Raw genomic sequence first — 20,254 nt, forward strand, 5'->3', positions numbered from 1 at the left:
GCATAGAAGAAAAAATACTGTAAGCTTTAGCAAGGCAGTCGACGAGAATCCAGCAAGAAATTTTGAACAGCGTCACAAGCAGACCTGTGGCTGAACCCAAGCATGGTGGCGCCAAATGATAGCAAGAGTGGGCTGCTCAAACTAAGTCCAAGATGCTGTAAGGGCAACTCCAGCAGACTTCTTCCTCATCATTCTCTCCTTCTTCTTGTTCACTCCGGCGTACCAGCTGCGCAGCTGTGACGTCACTCGCTCCTCGCGCATGCGCAGCTTGGCTCATCCATGCTCACTCGAAACTGCTCACTCACAGCCAGTGTAGCTCACGCCACAATAAATTGCGTCTTTGGTCCGAGTTTACATCTAGTATTGAGTTCATGCGGCCGCCTGGGCCTATACTACAGCAGTCTACTTTGTTGCAAATTACAAATTTAAACTATCCCCACTGTGCGGACTGAGCTACCCGTTCTTTCCTCACCAGCATCATCATCGCTCTCAGCCTAACTATGCCGAGTGCAAGACAACAGCCTCTCCCATATACATCCGATAACCCTTTGCTGAGCACGCTGGGCCCCCTTTATCCAAAAGATGGCGCTAGTTGCTGAATGTCCTGGAAAGCTGGGCATGTATTTGTGTCCTATTTCCAAGTCCGTCTAGATTTCTGTTCTCTTTCAAAGTGGCGTATGCGCATGTTTGGAGAGAACTTCCTCGGTCATTGTACAGCAGCGCAACTGTAGGTGCCATGTTTTTCTTCATGGAACTCTTCCCTGCATCTGTTTCTGGCCATTTAACAGAGAGTGGGCCTCGTGCATGTTGTGCATAAGGTACTAAGGGTAGCATGAACAATCAGTCGTGCGTAGGCTCTACGGCACGGATGTTTCTATACGCCTACAAGCTTCATATTTATAATTGCAGCAACAATGCATGTTTGTGGCAAATTTCTAAACACTCGCAATGCTTTCGAATCACCGTGAACGAACATTCCACCGTAGCAGAAACGGACAACGATTGTTAAATCGTAACAGCAACAATTAAGGCCTGTATTTGCAAATTTCTTTCTTGGTCCTTCCACTTTTTCTTCGTCTACGTGGCGCTTTCTCTTCCTTTGCATCGCTCGTGAGTTACGTCACGTTATTCGCTCGTGTCGTTCACGCGCCACCGTTCGACTGCGCCGCCAGCCTGGCTGACCGTTTCCTCGCTGGCAGTTGTTCCGTCATCAATAGTTCTGCAGGTCCCAGCGTCGAGGGAGGACCAAAGCATGGGCCTGTCGAAGCCCTCCACCTCAATTCGACTCCTAGGTCCCGCAGGACCCAGGTCCACGAGGATCCGAGTCCCCCAGGTCCCCATGACCCCAGGACCGAGGTCCCCCACGGCCCCTCCGCTGGCCGAGACGCAAGCCAGGCGTGTGTCGGTAGACGACAGCTTCGACTCCGATTTGTCATCCGAAGACGTAAACCCCGACTCTCTTTCCAAACCCATCGGCTATCAGAGTGGATGCGATGGTCCCCGGTGGTCGTCCCGCCTGCGTTTACATTCGCACGACGAGGTTCAAAAGCCGGGTTCGGCCGTCGACACGAAGCGAAGGTTTCACTCGCCTGAACACGAACCAGACCAGTTTTCGCTCCTTTTTGCCGCCCTACCACGGACGGTCGGCATAATTAATGGACAATCATAAAGTATCCCTAGCGGAACGTCCATGTGGCGTAACATGGAAAGCGAGGGGAGGTATGCAGAAAGATGTGAGCGACTAAATTCGATGTCTCTCTACGTCGGTACCCTCACTGCTCAAGTAATGCCAAGCCTATGCTTTCTAGACTGCTGGTGCAGATCATTTGGCACAATTGGATAGATTCTCATGGGCTTTGAGGTGACGGCTGAGCAAAGCCAGCGCTCAATGCCAAATCACGACTTATCGTTTCTTCTAATACACTTTTTCTTCAATACTTTTGGGTGTCTAGGGTTCCGTTGTGTTTGTTTGCATGTTTGTTTGCATTAAGTTTTACCATGCCTAATTTTGAGCTTTATTATGGGCTGCATTTATCAACAATTTTTGCTTCTGTAGAGCAACTGCCTTATGTTCGGTCCTTATTCCGCGTACTCAGCTTCACGGCTACGACTAAGTAACGGCTCGTTCGTTCGTTTAGAGGGAAACATTGGGCTGCTGTGTGGGCCCATGAGAACTAGTTAGTGGGATTAAGCGTTGTTTAACCCTGTTGCTAACCAGTGGTAAACCAGTGGTTAACAAGGTGACGGTAGCCAGCCCCGCAATCTGTACTTGTCAAATAGCTGCATATTTCAATTAAAGCCCAAGGGCTCGTTCGTCACTTAACCGCAGAAACGTCATTTGCGCGGCGAAAGATATGGCGAAAGATATTCCTTCCAAGTGTGCACAGGATCAGTTGCAGATACCTTGGGAGCGATTGCTGCGAAAATGCGTTTCTAACGTTTGGCCACAGAACTTACAGCAATCTGCCGAGGCTATCTTCTCCTCCCTCTTCCTCTCCTGCACCTTTCTTTTAGTGCGAAAGAAATACTAGTTGCACTTTCAGTCCGTCCCGTAGCGATGCCGGTAGCTACCATATTAGCATATTCGATTGGATTGGATTGGAATGGATTGGATTGTATAACCGATGCATCACCACAAGTCTAACCACAAGCACCACCACCAGCTACACTACCAGCTGAACCATGGCGTAGCTACGGATATTGCTTTCGCAGTTACCGGGCTTAACCAAGCTAAGCCACAGCCATTTTTTTCCCGCGTTCAGCTGGACAACATTAAAAATTCAGGGGGCACTTTGACTGTCTAAAGTGCGTAGGGGCGAAAGCGTTTTCCGCACCACTTTGCTTATGTGACACTGGTGACGTCAACACTAGATGACGTCACACATAATTGATGACGAAGTAACGACTAATTACTAAATGACTAATCGCTGATTAATCACTCGGCACTAATTGACTGCTAATTAAAGGCGCTCAAGCTTCGCCTTCAGGAGTGGAACGCGACAGTGTATTGTAGCGCTGCCAGGTAGTCCAAGGAACGCCACCTTGCGTTCGGCGCGATGCCTGACGGCCGCTGCTCATTCTGTAGGGAGGTGGCCGACACCTTCCACATGGTTTGGGCATGCTGAAAAATTCCTCTCCCCCCAATCACCCCTTCCCCTACCCGAGAGGACTGGGAGGCGGCCCTGCTCAGCTGCCAGGAACTATCGGCCCAACAGGCCCTGGTTCGGCGGACTTGTGTAGCGGTCTCGACCAACGGGATCCCGGAATGAGGGACTCCGCCTAGTATTGTAAGGGGTGAGACCCATTAGGGGCCTCTCCCCGAGCACCTCTCTGTAAATTACTAAATAAATGCTTTTCACAACCACCACCACCAACCACCCTTTGAACGCAACTCTTTTTGAGGAAAGGAAATGGTGCTGTAATTCTCAGTCATCTCGGTGGACACCTTAACCGCACCGTACAGGAAGGGAGGAAGTGGCAGCGAAAGAAGAAAGAGGGGCCGTAGCGAAGAAACTGAAAATTGTATTTGAGGAAAGGAAATTACGCAGCAACTGTCTCACATATATCGGTGGACACACGTCAAAACGTGGACACATCTGTCAAAACGGCTGTCGACACGGCTGCCGACACGGACGCAGACACGACTGCCGACACGGATTCCTAACGACAGCATGAGGGATTAAAAGCTTTTGCCTTAATAACCACTCGTCCTTTCTGCGCGCTCATGTGTGAAGTGCACACGGAGCATAGCCATGCACATACTGCTTGTTTTGTAAAACAAATACACTGTAGTTATAGCTATCCAGATGAGCTCTCCAGAGTGGACGCATTGCTTTTGGCACGAAGTGTAGGGCTAAAGTGGACGAAAGTCTGGCGTATGAGTGCCAGAATGCACAGCTGCACTTAAGAGAACAGGTCATGCATGCTGGCGTCATGTGACCTCCGAAACGAGGAAGGTCCTTCAGGGCCTCACTGCGGGTGGGCAAGCGGACGAGGACCGGTACCCGACGCTATGACAATAGAAATTGCATCGTGAAAGTTTTGTGAACCTTGTGTGCAGTTGAGATTCAGGTAGCGTGGTCGAGCCGGAGAAGGGACGAGGAAGCCGGAGACGTGGTTTTTAAGAAAACATGGAAAACTTTATGCAGACTATTTGCTTAATGTACAAGTAAATAAAGAATGGGAGCGTCTGAGCCAACGGGAGCCTCTCGGTCGCACTCGCTGCCGAGTTTTATGGGCTCTTCCTTCCCTGAAACGCCTGGATGGAGACAGGCTTTCCCGAAGAACGCGTGTCCTGAAAAGCTCACTTTAGCACTAATCACACACGTTCTCTCCAGTGGGCACGCCCCAGTCACGTGTGGAGCTTGAGGATGAGGAGGATGGCATCTATGTCGCGCAGGCAGCGTGAGTGGCGTCCCTGCGATCTGCAGGCGGCCGCACGAGTGGCTTGCACTTGCTCTTTATGAGTGCAAGAGCACAAGGCCCAGGGCCACGTGCAAGGCAATGCGGTGAAGGGAAGCCGCTCCTCTGAAGAGGAATGCTGTGGTCAAACATTGGTACTGGACATAGCTGACACCCGGGTCGCCTCTGGGAGCTGCATTACGGCAGGCCTTCATAGCTGTCTTCGTCATGCGGTCTCCCACCGGAGGCTTGCTGTGTTGCCGCCGCCGCCATGGTTACCCCGGTCGAGGTAGTCCCTGTTCTAATCCACTTAGGCAGGAAGGGAGCGCGCGCATAACAGTTCCGCTTTTTTTAGGCCATGGGTGCTGAGACGTAGCTCTCCATGCGCTGGACCCTCCCAGCCGGATTTACGACAAACAAAGGAAATATCAAGCAGATAACTTACACCATGGTGTGTCCATTAGCTGTTTCAGACACAGTTTCCTCTCTTGTGTGCGGAAACAAACAGCGTGACGGCTACAGGTCAATGGAGGACCGACCCCTGCGTCACATGATCTATGCGGAGGACATACCTAGGGTGCCTCGATGCCAACGCCGCCGTTCAGGGTGGAGACAACATCGCGGGCGCCGCCATATTGAATCACATGGGATCAGCTGCTCTAGCGTGTGTAACGGCGCCACTCTTACTCTCGGCGGGCGTGAGAGTGCTTTTGACTAGAACAGCCTTTTTCATCAACATCGCACTGCGTATCTTTTCACTCATAATAGCCATTTTAACATCCGAGGGTCGAAGGCGTAATTGCATGACTTAATTTTACAGCCCCAGGTTTTCGAGGTTGAACATTTACTGTTCCGTCTGTTGGTTTGAAAAACGCGCTGATATTTTAAAGATCTGTTGCCGGGCAGGTGCCGCTGCTCCATGCGGATAGAATAAATTGCTGCCTCTGTTTTTTCCACGATATTTTGGATTTTAATTCGCACGTTCTGTTAACGCCCGCGTGCCGTCAGCCGCCCGAGCACTGCGGCTGGTTTCGCTATCGTCGCGCGGACTGTTTCCGTTCCTTTTGCTCGCAAAAACTGGTGTCTGTCTTCTTTCTAATCTTTCAAAGGGTAACTGCGAGTTGCTCGCCCGTTTATTGCTCACAAGGGCGCAATTACATATGCTTATGGGGTGGTCGCTGGTATATACAGATGATGCCGCTGTACACCGACGTTGCCACTGCTCCTGCGTTTTCTTTCTCGAGGCCAAAGAAAACGAATCGCCCCTCGTTGGCGATAAAATAAAGGATTACTGGAAGTTTCTCTCTCGTTTCATTTTTATGAGGGGTGCACAACCACCGAATGTTCTTGCGTGCGCTCGCATGCACACTTCGCTTGCGCCATGCACATACGCACCGGTTGCTCTCCCGCGATTCCTCAGTTTGTGAAACACAATTTTACGCATATTTTTTCATATTTTTTGTTCAAGCCAATCGGTATTCATTAATAAACCATGCAAGTAAACCTGTTCAAAAAAGGGTGGATTTTAGTCACTAAAAAACTGCAGTAATTCTGAAATTTTAAATTCGAAATCGAATTAATCGACATTGAAAAGTCACGCTTTTCGAAAAAAATCGACCATAGAGGGTTTTGTTAAAGAAACGCGGTTTTAACGTTGGCTATCAGTGTATTTACCTATTCTGTCTACAAAATTGTGTGCAGATGGATTAGGCTGTTAGAAAAACAATTCCTACCTAAAAGTTGATCTTTACTACTGATGAAGACAAATATGTAACATAGCTTTTCAGCCTACCCTCTTACAGAGGTTACAGAGAACAAAACAAAAGACAATGTAAATTATTCATTTAATGCCAACTGCAATTGCAGGTCATGAAAAAATTACGAACTAACTACAGTATAAGTAAGCAAGACATTGGGACAGAAAAGTGGGGCATATACCGTGGGGTGCAACTTTAAAGGTAAAAGTAAAGCATGAAAAAAGGTTCAAACCACGAAATAAGTTAACAAGACCTAGGGGAAAAATGTTCTTGTGCCCAGTGTGGTGTAACCTTCGCCGTAAACATGAAAACAAAGTGTGAAAAAAAAAGATGCGAACCACGAAATAGCAGAACGAGACAGAGTGATAAAAAGCACAGTGAGGTGTAACATTTAAAGCAATGTACTCTAGGGCTGATCCCGCTTTAGTTGAGCTTCCCATTTTTTCCTTCGCTCGGAGTCTCGGGGGAAGCGAAAACAGCGTAGGCCTTTACGCGTTGACCCGGCATACATTAGAACACAACAACCCGTCATGCTGCCTCGGTGGACTTGAGAAGCTCCTCAATCATGCGGTAGAGCACTGTCAAACAAATAAAGCCACCAGTGATCGTCCGCAGCCACTGGGCCTCGAAAAACGGAAGCTCAGCTGCTTGCACTAAGCAACGGCGACCAGCCCGACCGACCGCTGTGATTCAACATGGCGCCGCAGGGAGAGAGAGGCTGCGTTAGAGCGGTCAAAGGATGGCACCACCCTGAACGGCGGCGCTGGCATCGAGGCACCCTAGACATACCGCAATTAGAGCGCCATCCGACGTTGCAAAAAGGAATGGTACGCTTTCAGACGCCGGGGTATTAGAGCAGCTAGTAGTGCTGGGCGAACAAATAACGACAGCAGGTGGGACTCTGAGGCCGCGAGAGAACGCGACACCATACAGCACTGACTAATCAACCTCTTTCTCTATGCAGTGGTATGAGATATCCATCCAGCAAAGGATAATCGCCCACATTTGACCTGACGGGGATGGTGGTGGTGAAAACTTTTAATTAGTGAAATAGAGTTTGGGAGCCACAGAGTGGCCACGCTACATGGTCGGCGTCCCTAGTCCGGGACACCGCATGACAATGCCCCGTCTCTAGCCCGTTTCACCAGAGCCCTTTGGGACTCAAGCGAGGAGCAGTTGAGGAGGGCAGTCTCCCATGCCTCTCTGGAAGGGGTAGGGGAAGGGGGGGAGGTGGGGATTTTGAGTACATGCCCACACCATGTGGAAGATATCACAGGTCTCCCCACAGTGTGGGCATCGCCCATCCGTGTTAGGATCGTAATGCTTTAAGATTGCAGGACAGAGTAGAGTACCTGTCTACAGGCGCCTTAAAGTTCGCTCCTCCGTCTTACTCAGCCCCTTTGCAGGGGCCGGGAAAAGGCGGTGGATGTCGCTATAATGCGTTATAATTTCCTTGAATCGCAGCAGCGGCTGGTTAGTCTCCGAGCCAGAAGAGCTGGGATGAGGAGCCCGGTGAGTAAGCGCTCGGGCAGCCGCGTCAGCGGCCTCATTACCTCGTAAGCCCTGGTGGCCAGGAGCCCAAATGATTCTTTTGGGTGTTGGATCAGTGGCAGTCCGTCTTAGAATGCAAGCAGCTAAGGGGGAGATCTCCCCTGCCAAGTAATGATCACATGCTTTTCGGGAGTCCGTAATGATGATTCTCGAATTGGCGTGGGCGGCAGCAAGCGCTATCGCTACTTCCTCGGCTCGCATTGAATTCGGGGCTCGAAAAGAGAGTCCATCAACGTGCATTTCCTGGTGAACGACAGCGGCCGTGTAAAATCCCGTGGGCGATGGGCCTGCTACGTCTACATAATATACACCGGGTCGGGAGCCGTGTTGTCTCTCAAGAGCCAGAGCCCGCGCTTGTCGCCTGTTTACGTGCATGTCGGTGTCCATGTTACGGGGGAGCGGGGAGACCCAGAGCATATGGCGCCACAGTACTGGGATACGCTCCGCCTCCTCTGGAGTGCAGTCGTGTTGGATGTGTAAGCGGTTTAGCAGGCGGCGCCCAGGGGCCGTCTGCATGAGCCGCGTGTATTGGTTCACGAGGTGGGCCTCCCGCAGCTCCTGGTAGGAGTTTAGCACCCCCAATGCCTTGAGTTTGGCATTAGAGGTAGCCACCGGGAGATCCAGGGCTCGCTTAGTTGCCTTGCGGATGACGGCGTCTATTCGCGCCTCGTCTTGCTTAGTAGTGCGGAGATATGGCACGGCGTAGAGAATCCGGCTAGTCACGAAGGCATAGACGAGCCGAAGCGCGTCCCTGCCCCGCAGACCGCCCCGCTTGTTGGAAACGCGGCGGATCATGCGCCCTACCTGTTCGCCTACTCTCTTGAGTTTCAGAATGGTGGAGTCCGGTCTGAGTCTGTGGTGAATGAAAAGGCCCAGAATACGGAGCTCCTCCACCTCTCTAATAGGACCTCCTGACAGAGAGATGTGAATTGCTGTCCTATCCTTTGGGTTCGCTCTGACATGCAAAAGCTCTGATTTCGCTGGAGCACATTGGAGCCCACAGTCAATGGCATACGCATCGACTATGGAAGCGGCCTGCTGAAGGCGGAACTCCATGTCCCCAAGGCTCCCCTGAGTGGTCCAAATTGTAATGTCATCTGCATACAATGCGTGTTGAATGCCTTCCACCCGGGCCAGTTGGCTTGGGAGGTGCATCATAGCTATGTTGAACAGGAGCGGTGATAACACCGCTCCCTGAGGGGTACCCCGTGTTCCCATCATGTAAGGGCCCTATTCCTCGCCCACAATCCGAAGAAAGGCCTGGCGATTAGTCAAGAAATCTCTTACATACGCGTAGGCCCTAGCCCCACAATCGGTAGAACTCAAGTTGGCCAGGATGCTTCCGTGTTTAACATTGTCGAAAGCTCCTTTCAGATCAAGGGCGAGGATGAGGCTACCATGCATCGCTGCGAGGATTGCGAGAAAAACTTCCACCTTCCAAGCAAATTCAATGCGCACAGTGTGTACCGGCATCAGCGCAACGAAGCCACCCCGTCTGGAAGAATAGTGCCATGTCGCCTGTGCCAGGCACCGTGCAAGGGCAAACGAACGATGGCTCTGCACGCTGGGACTCACATCGGGGAGATGCTCCGCGTGAAGTGCGGAGCAGAGTTTGCTTGCGTAGCCACTGCGGCTGCACACAAGCAGTTTCACAAGACGGGCGGACGCTTCATGTGCGGCGTCTGCCAGAAGTTTTTCGCGCACAACACCGATCGCGAGGAGCACATCCGCGTGGAGCATCCCCGCCAACGTCGGATGAAACGTCCCCGCTTTCCAGCTACCAACTAGGCCAGCACGGGACGCGAAGGCAGTGTGGATGCCGAACCAGAAATGGCCGCTGAAACTGGTTCCATAGAGTAAATGTCGCGGCTGGAATTAAGAGTATCGTAACTATCCTGTGAAATCAAGACCTATATTGGTTTGATCTTGTTGAACGGATGTTTTCCTGCTGCAAAGCAAAAATCATCGAAAAAAGAAATGTGAAAACAGAATTTGTTGCATGCCAGGTTCCACAAAGCTTATTAAAACGGAAACCTTGGGCCAACGCGAAGGATCATATGGGCGGTAGGGACCAAACCTGCTGCGGCCGAGCCCTCCGGCGCAAGAAATGGGCACGAGACAAATAAAGATTAGGCACATATTGGTAGAGTACATATATGCCCACGTGAGCGCCGTGACCCGCGTTGAACTAAGTCGTGCAATTGCGGCGGCGGCACATATCCCCGCCAATGAAGTAAGTGAGGACGTCGTGTGCCCCAACCTCCAGCAGAATATCGCCGTGGTGAGCACCTGCAAGAGAGCACGCCGACCGATACGCTGCAGTAGGAAGGATCGACATACGAGGCACAGCGCACGAAGTGAGTGCCTACGAAGCGGCCCACCAGGGCACGGTGAAGGACGTTGTAAGGAGATTCAAGACAATGTTGTGCACAAGCATAACCCAACGGCCCTACAGGCAAACCGAATGAGTAAGATCCGATCAGGCGTCGTTGCCTTCGAAGGATACAAAGCATCCAATTACGTAAGACACGGTAACCTGCTGACGGAGTGCACGTTGCACAGAAAACAAATCGACGTATGCTATGCGTGCGGAAGAGCGGGGCACAGAATTGACGTGTGCCCGGATCTTTCGAACATCTGCCGAGGGTGCAGAATCTCCATACCCGCCGAAGACCACGGATGTGTCCCGAAGTGTGGCCTGTGCGGAGGCGAACACCTGACCGCGAACAAGGCTTGAAAATTCCGCTTCAAGACGACCTACGTCGTCCGCCGGCGGCGCTGCGAACGGCGTCGAGCGGAGGAAGACGCCGGGAGAAGGAATCGAGGCCTTAGAGGACGATGCCATGCGCCTGGTACGCTCGTTCGTCGTGTCGCGGGTTACCTACTCCGCCCCGTATCTCCACCGAAAAACGGGGAATTGGGACACCTTAAACGCGATGCTTCGTAAGGCAACGAAGCAAGCACGGTGCATGCCCATATACTCGTCCACGAAAAGACTGCTAGGCATGAGCGCCCACAACACGGTGGATGAGATCATCGAAGCCCATCTCTCTAATCAGAGAATCCGGCTCAGTCACACGGAACACGGACGAGCCGTCCTACGCAAGATAGGATGGCAGATCGAGCCAGTACCCAGCAAGGTCGCCCTTCCGGAAGACGAAGACGACCATTCAGACCAAACCCCTTCCCCGGAACATGACGCCGGTAGCTGGAAGAGAACCCCCGGCAGCTGGAAGAGAACCACAGGGTCCTCTACGCGCACACCCCGCTCCAAAAACACAGTAACCGTGCAGCGGCGGTGGTCAAGTCAAAAGGCAGGCTGATCCTCAGGGCGTCTATGAAGACAACAGACCCTGTAGTTGCCGAAGAAGCGATCGTGGCCCTCATACTCGCACAGCCGAGCGTCGACACCGTGATCGCCAACGCAAAGACAGCCTATGGGAGCTTCGGCAGGAGGGTAATCTCCGCTGCCCGAGTCATGCTAGCCAAGTGCGAGCCTCCGGGAAGAGCCATAGAGCTCGTGTGGGTCCCGGCTCACTCGCAGGTAACAGGCAACACCATCGCTGACTGTCAGCCCTGAGAAATGTCAATCTTGGCCGAGCACGAGCGGAAAGAGCTACCGCACCCGGCTTCCAGCTTTCGGGACATTACCCGGATGTACGGAGAGGAAAGGTGCAGGCTGGCAGAACCGCACCCCAAACTCACCAGGCAACAACAGACGATCCTGCGTCCAGTGCAGGCGGGACGGCTTGCGCATCCCGTACTGATGAACCGCATGTACCCTGCAGAACACAATATGCTCTGTCCTTTTTAAAAAAGAAAACGGCACCCTGCCGCGCGTCTTGGCAGAGTGCACAGAACTCAAGACCTCACCCCCTCCTCCCCTTCCCGTCACAATCCCTTGAGCGATGGGAGACCTTGCTGTCCAGCCATGCCCTACTGATTCAGCTCGCACTGACGGACAGGGCCTGGAGCTGCTGGGGATCTTATGGGTCCCGTAACTAGGGAACCACCCCGTCTGGTGCCTGCGTGCTCCGATTTATTTCCGGCCCAATAAATGTTGATTCATCATTCCTCATCATCTCTTTACTGCCAAAATGAGATCCAATGGTTAGTCGTGTGTGCAGACACGAATAGTATCCGCCAAGAATACACAGGAGTCAACGCAGTAGCATTTACAGCGACTATTCTAGTACGTGCTAACCATGGCATTGACTCAGAACAAGCAGATCATGAAAAATTCTGATCATGAAAAATGCTTTCTGGGGGAACGCGAAAGCATATCTTTTATAATTTTTTTCTGTCTCATGGCGTGGAGCGTGGCATTGCGTGATTTCTGATTACGACATACTACATCATTCGTCATTTCCGGTTACGTCACATTTTTAACACGAAAATTCGGTTTTGAGGATAGGAAAAGGCGCAGTAGCGGTCACATCTCGACATATCGGTGGACACCTTAACTGCGCCTTAAGGGAGCAAAAAATTCAGGGGCACTTTGTTGACTGAAACTGCGATCGAAAGCCTTAAGTGCAATGTTGCTGCTTGGGTCACTGATGTGTGGTTAAGATGTTAAGATTCGCCTCTAAGAGTGGAACGCGACAGCGTCTTGCGACGCTGCCAGGGAATGAATGAATGAAAACTTTATTGTACAAGTTTGTAAGGATTCTTTCTCGCAGCGTAGGTGGAGCCCTCAGTCCAGGGCCCCAGCGGCCTTTGCAGTCTTGCGAGCCCTGTCGATCAGCTTGAGCTGCTCTTCAGGCTGCCAGGGAGTCCACAGAAGGCCATCGCCCATTCGGCTCTTCCCCTTGCTCGTCGATATATTGGTTTTGCAGGGAAGGAAATGTATCTCTCGTATATCTCGGTGGACACTTGAACCTCGCCTTAAGAAAGGATGATGGTGGTGGTGAAAAACATTTATATACAGATACATTTCAAGAGGTTGGATGGATGGAAACAACTTTATTAAACACACACAAAAAAATCTTCCAGGGTGGTCCCCTACTCGTCCAGGAGTCCACGGGCTTGTGCTTCACGTGAAGCCCGATCCACCAGCCATTTCTGGCCGGCGGGCTGAGCGGTCCGTAAAGCAGCCTCCCAGGAAGAATGAGTGGGATTGGGGATGGGGGGTACTGCCTTCGGGGAAGGACATTCCCAAAGGTCCTTCCCCAAAGACAGGACCGGCCACCTAATCCGGCCACAAGGATGCGGCCACCTAATCCGCTCTGCTTCTTCGTCCAGGTTAGTTCTGTTACTTCCATGTACGCTAATTAATCAAATGACGTGTGCCTGTTGCTGTTCCCACGCCCGGGAGTTTTGCTTTGTGTGTTCAGCGAATGCTTTGATATTGTAAACCAACTGCTGGCGTTGTCCGGGGACTTCGAGCTCAACCCTGGGCCTAACACGAGGCATCAGGTACAGGACTCTCTTCCTGACGTCCAGTCTAAGCAGTTGGAAGATATGTTTGCAATACTAGAGACTTTGAACACGCAAACTGCGAAAATGCAACTCGACCAAAAGGCTTTCATAAAGTCTATTGATGATCTTAAGAAGTCCCAGCTGAAGTTAGAAGAAAATTTGAGCGAAATGAACAAAATATTAACTGACGTTGACCGCAAAACTGTTACCGTTGACGAAATCGAGAGGGAAGTACATCCTTTTCAGCAGTTAGTTGACCAACTTTCTAGTGAAAACTCTCAGCTACGCGCGCGCCTGTCTGAACTTGAAGACAGGCAGCGACGCGATAACCTTCCGTTCTATGGCATACCTGACACGCAATCAGAGTCCTGGGCTCAGTCAGAAGAATAGCTAGTCAAGGTTCTTTCATCCTGCTTGGAAATTCCGTCCTCTGAAATTTTGATCGATAGAGCGCACAGGCTCGGTGGGTTCGCATCGGAAAAATGTCGACCAATTATTGCCAAATTTTCATCTTTCAAGGTAAAGCAGAGAATACTGCTTAACTGTTCTAAGCTCAAGGATGAAAAAATTACGCTTAGCGAGGATTATTCTTTCGCCACCCGTCACGCTAGAAAAAAACTGGTCGAAATTGGCAAATCCCAGCCGCTCACTTTCAAGCTTCGCTTCAATAAACTTTGCATAAAAAATAAATGCTACTGCTACAATCACTCCGATGACTCCGTTCATGAAATCCCAAGCGTCTTCCCGTTGCCAACCGACCGTTTCGAGGACCCTACGAATGATACCCACAGCGCCTCCGCGCCACCGACCGAACCTGTTACCGATTATCACTGCGCGAGGGGCAGTGGAACTAAGTCCCCGGCCATCACCCCACTTTCTTTTTTGTTCACAAATATTCGTAGCATAATACCTGAACGCGATGATCTTTGTTCTGTAATTGATGCTTGCGATGCTGACATTGTATGTCTCACTGAAACCTGGCTATCGGCGAAGATAGATAGCTGTGAACTTCTTACCAGTAAAAACAGATATAACATTTATCGGTGCGACAGGGGTTCCAGATGAGGCGGATGCGGGCCTGTAGCTGTTACTGATACTGTTATGTCTTTTCCGATTCATTTTGTAAGCGCGTTGGAACTTGTCCTAGTCGAAATTCGCACATGCTCTAGGAAATTGATAGTGGACGTATGCTATCGTCCCCCGTCTACCTCCCCAACCTTTGTCAACGATCTTCATGTCATTCATATGATTACAGTCCGTTATCCGAGCTGTCGCTTTATTTTACTGGGCGATTTTAATTTCCCAAAAATAGCGTGGTCTAATGTGAGTTCTTATTGTGAACCTTTTTCAAGTGAATGCGACATGTTCTTGAATTTGTGCAGTGATTTTAACTTATTCCAGCTTGTAACGCAGGCAACTCGAATTTCACCCTATGCGTCTAATATCCTCGATTTGAAACTCACCACATTGCCTGATTTTTTCCAGCCCATAGCATACTTGCCAGGGTTAAGTGATCACATACTCCTTCATTTTGCTTTGACCTGCGCAGTTCCCCATCAACGTAACCACAGTAAATATATCCATGATTACAAAAATGCTGGTTTTGATGCTATTAACCATGAACTGTCTGTTTTTCTAGATCATTACTTGCTAAGCTTTCATGATCGCTGCGTGAATGCTAACTGGAGCCTGTTTAAAGAAAAAGTTGCTGCGCTCACTTTAAAATATGTTCCACGCTTAGTCATCACCTCTAACCGTCAATCACCATGGTTGACTAAATCGTTAAAACGGCTCTGTAATAAGAAAAAACGCATGTTCCGCTCTGCAAAACTAACCGGTTCCCAAGAACGTTCGACTGCTTATCAGGCCGCGGCCCTTGAATATAAAAGTGCACTGAAGGATGCCAAAGATTTGTTTTTCAATGACACATTACCTTCCCTTTTGATAAATAACCCTAAGCAATTTTGGAGCGTAGTTAACAAAAAAGACAATTCATCCATCAGCCTTAAAGACTCCAGTGACCAACTAATTCATCCTAATGAATGTGCAAATGTTCTAAACAGTGTATTCGTTTCAGCTTTTTCCAAAAATCAGTGTTCGGCAACCCCTGCATATAAACAGTGCTGACTTTTTACCGATGGATTCTATTATCTTTGATCCTGCTGGAGTGGAAAAAATAATCGAAAAACAAAAGGTTTCTGCATCATGTGGTGTTGATAACATTAGTTCTAAGTTCTTGATTAAAACCAAAGTGTACAGCGCAATAATACTCTCTAACCTATTTCAGCAATCTCTTGAAACAACATGCATACCTGATGACTGGAAGGTCGGGAAGGTGATTCCCTGGCATAAATCTGGTGATCAACATTCCCCGCATAATTATCGACCCATCTCACTTACCAGCATTCCGTGTAAAATTATGGAGCATGTTATTTACTCTCACCTTCCATCGTTCCTTGATTCTAATGCCTTTTTTACTGACAGTCAACATGGATTTCGGAAGTTTTTTTCTTGCGAAACACAGCTTTTAACCTTCACGCATGATCTAAACTCATTCCTCGACAGGGGTTCCGTTGTCGACTGCATATTCCTCGATTTCTCAAAGGCGTTTGACAAGGTCTCTCATCAACTGCTTTTTTTAAAACTTAGTAAACTTAACCTCGGCCCTAACGTTCTTAGGTGACTGCATTCGTTTCTCACTAATCGTTCACAATTTGTCACCGCTAATAATGCTTCTTCCTTCACTTCTCCAGTTGGATCTGGAGTGCCACAAGGGTCTGTTCTAGGGCCTCTGCTTTTTCATATATATATATATATATATATATATATATATATATATATATATATATATATATATATATATATATATAAACAAGGGACGGGGATGAGGGGCTCGTTATAAATACGACAGAAGCCAACAGCCACAGAAACCAAGGGGCACAGGGGATTTTTTTTATTTATTTATTTAATTTTTGGTGTTGATCAATTTAAAATATTACTGAACATGTTATCACTTAATGTTAATTGATTAGAAAAGCAGAAGAAAAAACAACCACATGCCGCCGGTGGGATCCGAACCCACGACCTCCGAATTACGCGTCCGGTGCTCTACCTCTGAGCTACGGCGACGGCTGTCAAATCTTCTGCTTTCGGGGGTATTTATGTTTACAAGTAACCTAACCTTGAGAGTGTTCATCAGCGCTACCCACGTTCATAGGCGGCGGACGTGGAACGTCCTGAGTTACCGCAGGTGTGACGTAGAACGTCATCGAACGAAGAGGATGGAAGCTGCGTGAGAACCCTCTTATGCTTCCTATGGCTTCAAGGCTGCCAGAACCGAGACCCTCGCTAAGCAATTAAGCAAACAAGGGAAGGGGAATGAGGGGCTCGTTATAAATACGACAGAAGCCAACAGCCACAGAAACCAAGGGGCACAGGGGATTTTTTTATTTATTTATTTAATTTTTGGTGTTGATCAATTTAGAATATTACTGAACATGTTATCGCTTAATGCTAATTGGTTAGAAAAGCAGAAGAAAAAACAACCTTCTTCTGCTTTTCTAATCAATTAGCATTAAGCGATAACATGTTCAGTAATATTCTAAATTGATCAACACCAAAAATTAAATAAATAAATAAAAAAATCCCCTGTGCCCCTTGGTTTCTGTGGCTGTTGGCTTCTGTCGTGTATATATATATATATATATATATATATATATATATATATATATCAATGACTTGCCTGACAATCTATGTTCAACAATAAATCTTTTTGCTGATGACTGCGTCATATACCGCGAAATTAACAGTGACTCTGATATAGCTCTTCTTCAATCGGATATTGATCATGCTCTTGAATGGACTAACAAAAGGAACATGGAACTAAACATAAAAAAGTGCAAGTACATGCGGGTTTCTCGTCGTAACACCACATTGCCTTCATATCGTCTTAATGATTGCTGCCTTGAGTCTGTGCCTTTTTATAAATATTTAGGTGTCTTCATTTCCCATAATCTTGCTTGGAAAGTACACATAGACCATGTAAGCAATAACGCTAACCGCATGCTGGGCGACATACGCCGTAACTTTAATCTTTCTTCTGGCTCCGTAAAACTGCTTCTCTGCAAGTCGTTGGTTCGTAGTAAACTAGAATATGCTGCATCTCTCTGGGACCCCTATCAAGAGACACTAATATACCAACTCGAAGCTATACAGAACCGTGCGGCCCGTTTCATTCTCTCGAATTATCACCGTAACTCTAGCGTCAGTGCCATGAAATCAAGCTTATTACTCCCACTACTGTCGCAACGTAGAAATATATCCCGACTTTGTCTATTCCATAAGATTTACTATGATAACCCCATCCTTAAGAGAAAATTTATAACGCCACCTTGCTACGTTTCAGCTCGGATCGATCATCGTCATAAAGTTGGTATTCTTTCATGCCAAACAAACCACTTTTACAACTCATTCATCCCCAGCACATCGGCCCAATAGAATCACCTTCCCCGATCGGTCGTCGAAATAAGTGACCATTCTATGTTTATATCGGCTTTAACTAACTTTATGGTAACATAGTACATGTAATTCTTGCGCCCTGTCCTTTATTCTTTTCAGCTTATGTGGTAATTCAAACAGACCTGTCCTGTTTTTTTCCCCTTCACAAATTCTGCTGTTAAAGGGCATGACAGAATGTGTGCACCAGTGTTTTGCTGCCATTTTCAACAACTTCCTCGTGTTTCTTTTTGTTTGCGTGGTATGCTTACTTTTATTCTTTGCTCATAATTTCGTGTTAAATGACTGTTAATTTGTTTGATTGTATTTGCTGTAATCTACTGATTTGCGCGAGCCATATTTTTGTTCACCTTTTGTGTTACTTGTGACTGCTGTTGTATTGTTATTTTGTCTATTGTACACCACTCCCCTCTGTAATGCCCTCGGGCCCTGAGGGTACTGAAATAAATAAATAAATAAATAAATAAATAAATAAATAAATAAATAAATAAATAAATAAATAAATAAATAAATAAATAAATAAAGGTAGTGGAAAAGTGTGGATCTGGCCACGCCAGAGGTGGTACATTCAGGAGGAAAGCTGGGGTGAAAGCATGAGAGACGGTGGGGGGAAATAAAACAGCCTGTCTGCAATTGTCGCCATGTGGCGCTGGATGAGGGCGACATGGTACAGTGGTGAGCAGCCTTGTCTAGAGCGCTCGGGCGGTGCACTTCCTTGCAAACAAATCCAGATTTTGTGGCAGCCTCTAGGCTCCAGCGGCAACGCTTGCACGGAAGTAGCGCCAGATAGCCTCGTAAACAAAGCAGGCACGAAGACTTTGCCCTGTAATAAGGGGCTGCTCTCTAATTTCGATTTTTGTTACCAAGTGCGCACTGCTCAAGCGCTCGAGACAAGGCTGCTCACCACTGTACTGTGGGGTGGTGGCAGTGTCATGCGGCTGAGTTTGTAAAATGTGGTGATTTGGTGATATGTAGAGAGGACCGATGGGGCTTCTTGCGCAGGGTTGGGTGCCTGATCATCAGGGGTCCGGGAGGAGAGTTCTCGGGCCAGCGCATGAACGCGCTCATTACCGGGGATCGAGGCATGCCCAGGGACCCACGACAGAGTAACCGTTCGGTCGAGAGAGGTGACTGTGGTAAGAATATGATGTGTTGCCGGCGTCGCCACGCCCTTCAGGTAGTGGCGGTAGGCGGCCTGGGAGTCTGTGCAAATTTCGGTTGCGTTTTTGTCAATGGTGGAGTGGGCCAGAGCAAGTGCGATGGCGGCTCCCTCCGCTTCTGCAGGCGAATTAGTCCGGATAGTGGCGGCCGCCCCCACTGTGCCGTCTTCATAGACTGCGACTGCCGTTAAATATCCTGGTTTCGAATTTTCTGCCGCGTCGACATAAATGATATCGCAGCGGTTGCTGTATGTTTTCGTGTAATAGCTCGCTCATGCCTGCCGCCTACCCTGATGGAGACTAGCGCTCATATTGCGCGGTAGGGGCTTCTGATATATGTGATCCTGAGTGCGCAGAGAAATCATGTAAGGTGTAGGACTTAATGGGCTGGGAATGGGTGGATTGAGACGTAGCTGTTGCATTAGGCGTTGACCTGTTTCTGTGCGACTCAGGCGGACTAATTGGTTGGTGCGTTGAGCCTCTCTTAATTCGATCACTGTATTTTGGGTACCAGTGGTCAGGAGACGTTTCGTGCAAACCGGCCGTGGAAGACGTAGGGCAGAGGTGACAGCCGTGCGTATTAGGATGTCTGCCTGTTGTGTTTGCCGCTGAGTGAGTGTGTGGTATGGGAGGTGGTATGTAATGCGGCTAATGATTAGTGCATTTGTCATATTGAGGGTCTCGCGTTCAGACAGCACATGATTGCGTGCTGCCACCCGCCTGATAAGTGCAGCGACCTGTTTGGTCTGTCTTTTCAAGAGCTGAAGGGTGGCGGTTGCATCGAGTGTGTTGTTAATGAGAAGGCCGAGAATCTTTACCGGAGGCACAATGGGCACTGGATTCCCGTGAATGTTCAGTTCAGTCTGAGGGTCAGTCGGGAGGGGCTTCAGCTGCAGGAGTTCCGATTTATTTGGAGAGCAACGGAGGCCTGTGCTTGCTAAATGAATGGTGGTGATATCTATGGCACATTGCAGGATACCCTGGGTTGTTCCAAGGGATCCTCCCGTTGTCCAGAGGGTTATATCATCTGCATATATGGCTGTGTGGAGCCCTGGGATAGCAGCAAGGGCCTTTGCCAGTGGCGCTAGGACAATGTTAGAAAGTACAGGTGACAGAACCGTCCCATGTGGGGTATCCCGGTTAGGCAGGGGGAAAGGCTGGGAGGCAATATCCCCAATGTGGAGTTCTGCCGTGCGTCCTTGAAGGAAGGCCCGAATATATTGCCATATGCGGGTGCCGCATCCCGCGGTGGCTATTGTCGTGAGGATATGGTCATGGCTTAGGGTGTCGAAAGCCTTATGAATATCCAGGGCCGGTATGGCTCGCGTACTGTCTGTACGGCGCGTGGTGAAAAAGAGGGACTCTTTAAGTGCAAGAAGTACGTCTTGCGCCGAGATGTTTGGGCGGAAGGCGAATTGAACGTTGGAGAGAAAGCCTGTTGTTTCTAGAAAC

At 49.1% G+C, this 20,254-nt stretch overlaps 1 protein-coding gene and 2 pseudogenes across 1 annotated transcript; all 3 read left to right on the plus strand.

Moving 5' to 3' along the window:
• Window positions 1-1,038: 1,038 nt before the first annotated feature.
• On the plus strand, window positions 1,039-9,497 carry LOC149328264 (uncharacterized). Its single transcript, XM_089560156.1, has 4 exons — window positions 1,039-1,444; window positions 7,123-7,155; window positions 7,329-7,346; window positions 9,096-9,497. The coding sequence occupies exons 1-4, from the start codon at window positions 1,253-1,255 to the stop codon at window positions 9,495-9,497; spliced, it is 645 nt and encodes a 214-aa protein (XP_089416282.1). The 5' UTR covers window positions 1,039-1,252.
• Window positions 9,498-10,475: 978 nt separating this feature from the next.
• LOC149328265 (uncharacterized) lies at window positions 10,476-11,996 on the plus strand (annotated as a pseudogene).
• Window positions 11,997-12,244: 248 nt separating this feature from the next.
• LOC149328266 (uncharacterized) lies at window positions 12,245-14,692 on the plus strand (annotated as a pseudogene).
• The last annotated feature ends 5,562 nt before the right edge of the window (window positions 14,693-20,254 follow it).

Source organism: Amblyomma mixtum, chromosome 9 (genome assembly GCF_055824585.1).
Source record: "Amblyomma mixtum isolate Tamu chromosome 9, ASM5582458v1, whole genome shotgun sequence".
Taxonomy (NCBI): Eukaryota; Metazoa; Arthropoda; class Arachnida; order Ixodida; family Ixodidae; genus Amblyomma; species Amblyomma mixtum.

Coding starts and splice junctions, on each gene's coding strand:
- LOC149328264 (XM_089560156.1), top strand. CDS start 1,253: ATGGGCCTGTCGAAGCCCTCCACCTCAATTCGACTCCTAGGTCCCGCA. Junction 1,445..7,122: donor CCGATTTGTCATCCGAAGAC/GTAAACCCCGAC, acceptor TTCTCTATGCAG/TGGTATGAGATATCCATCCA.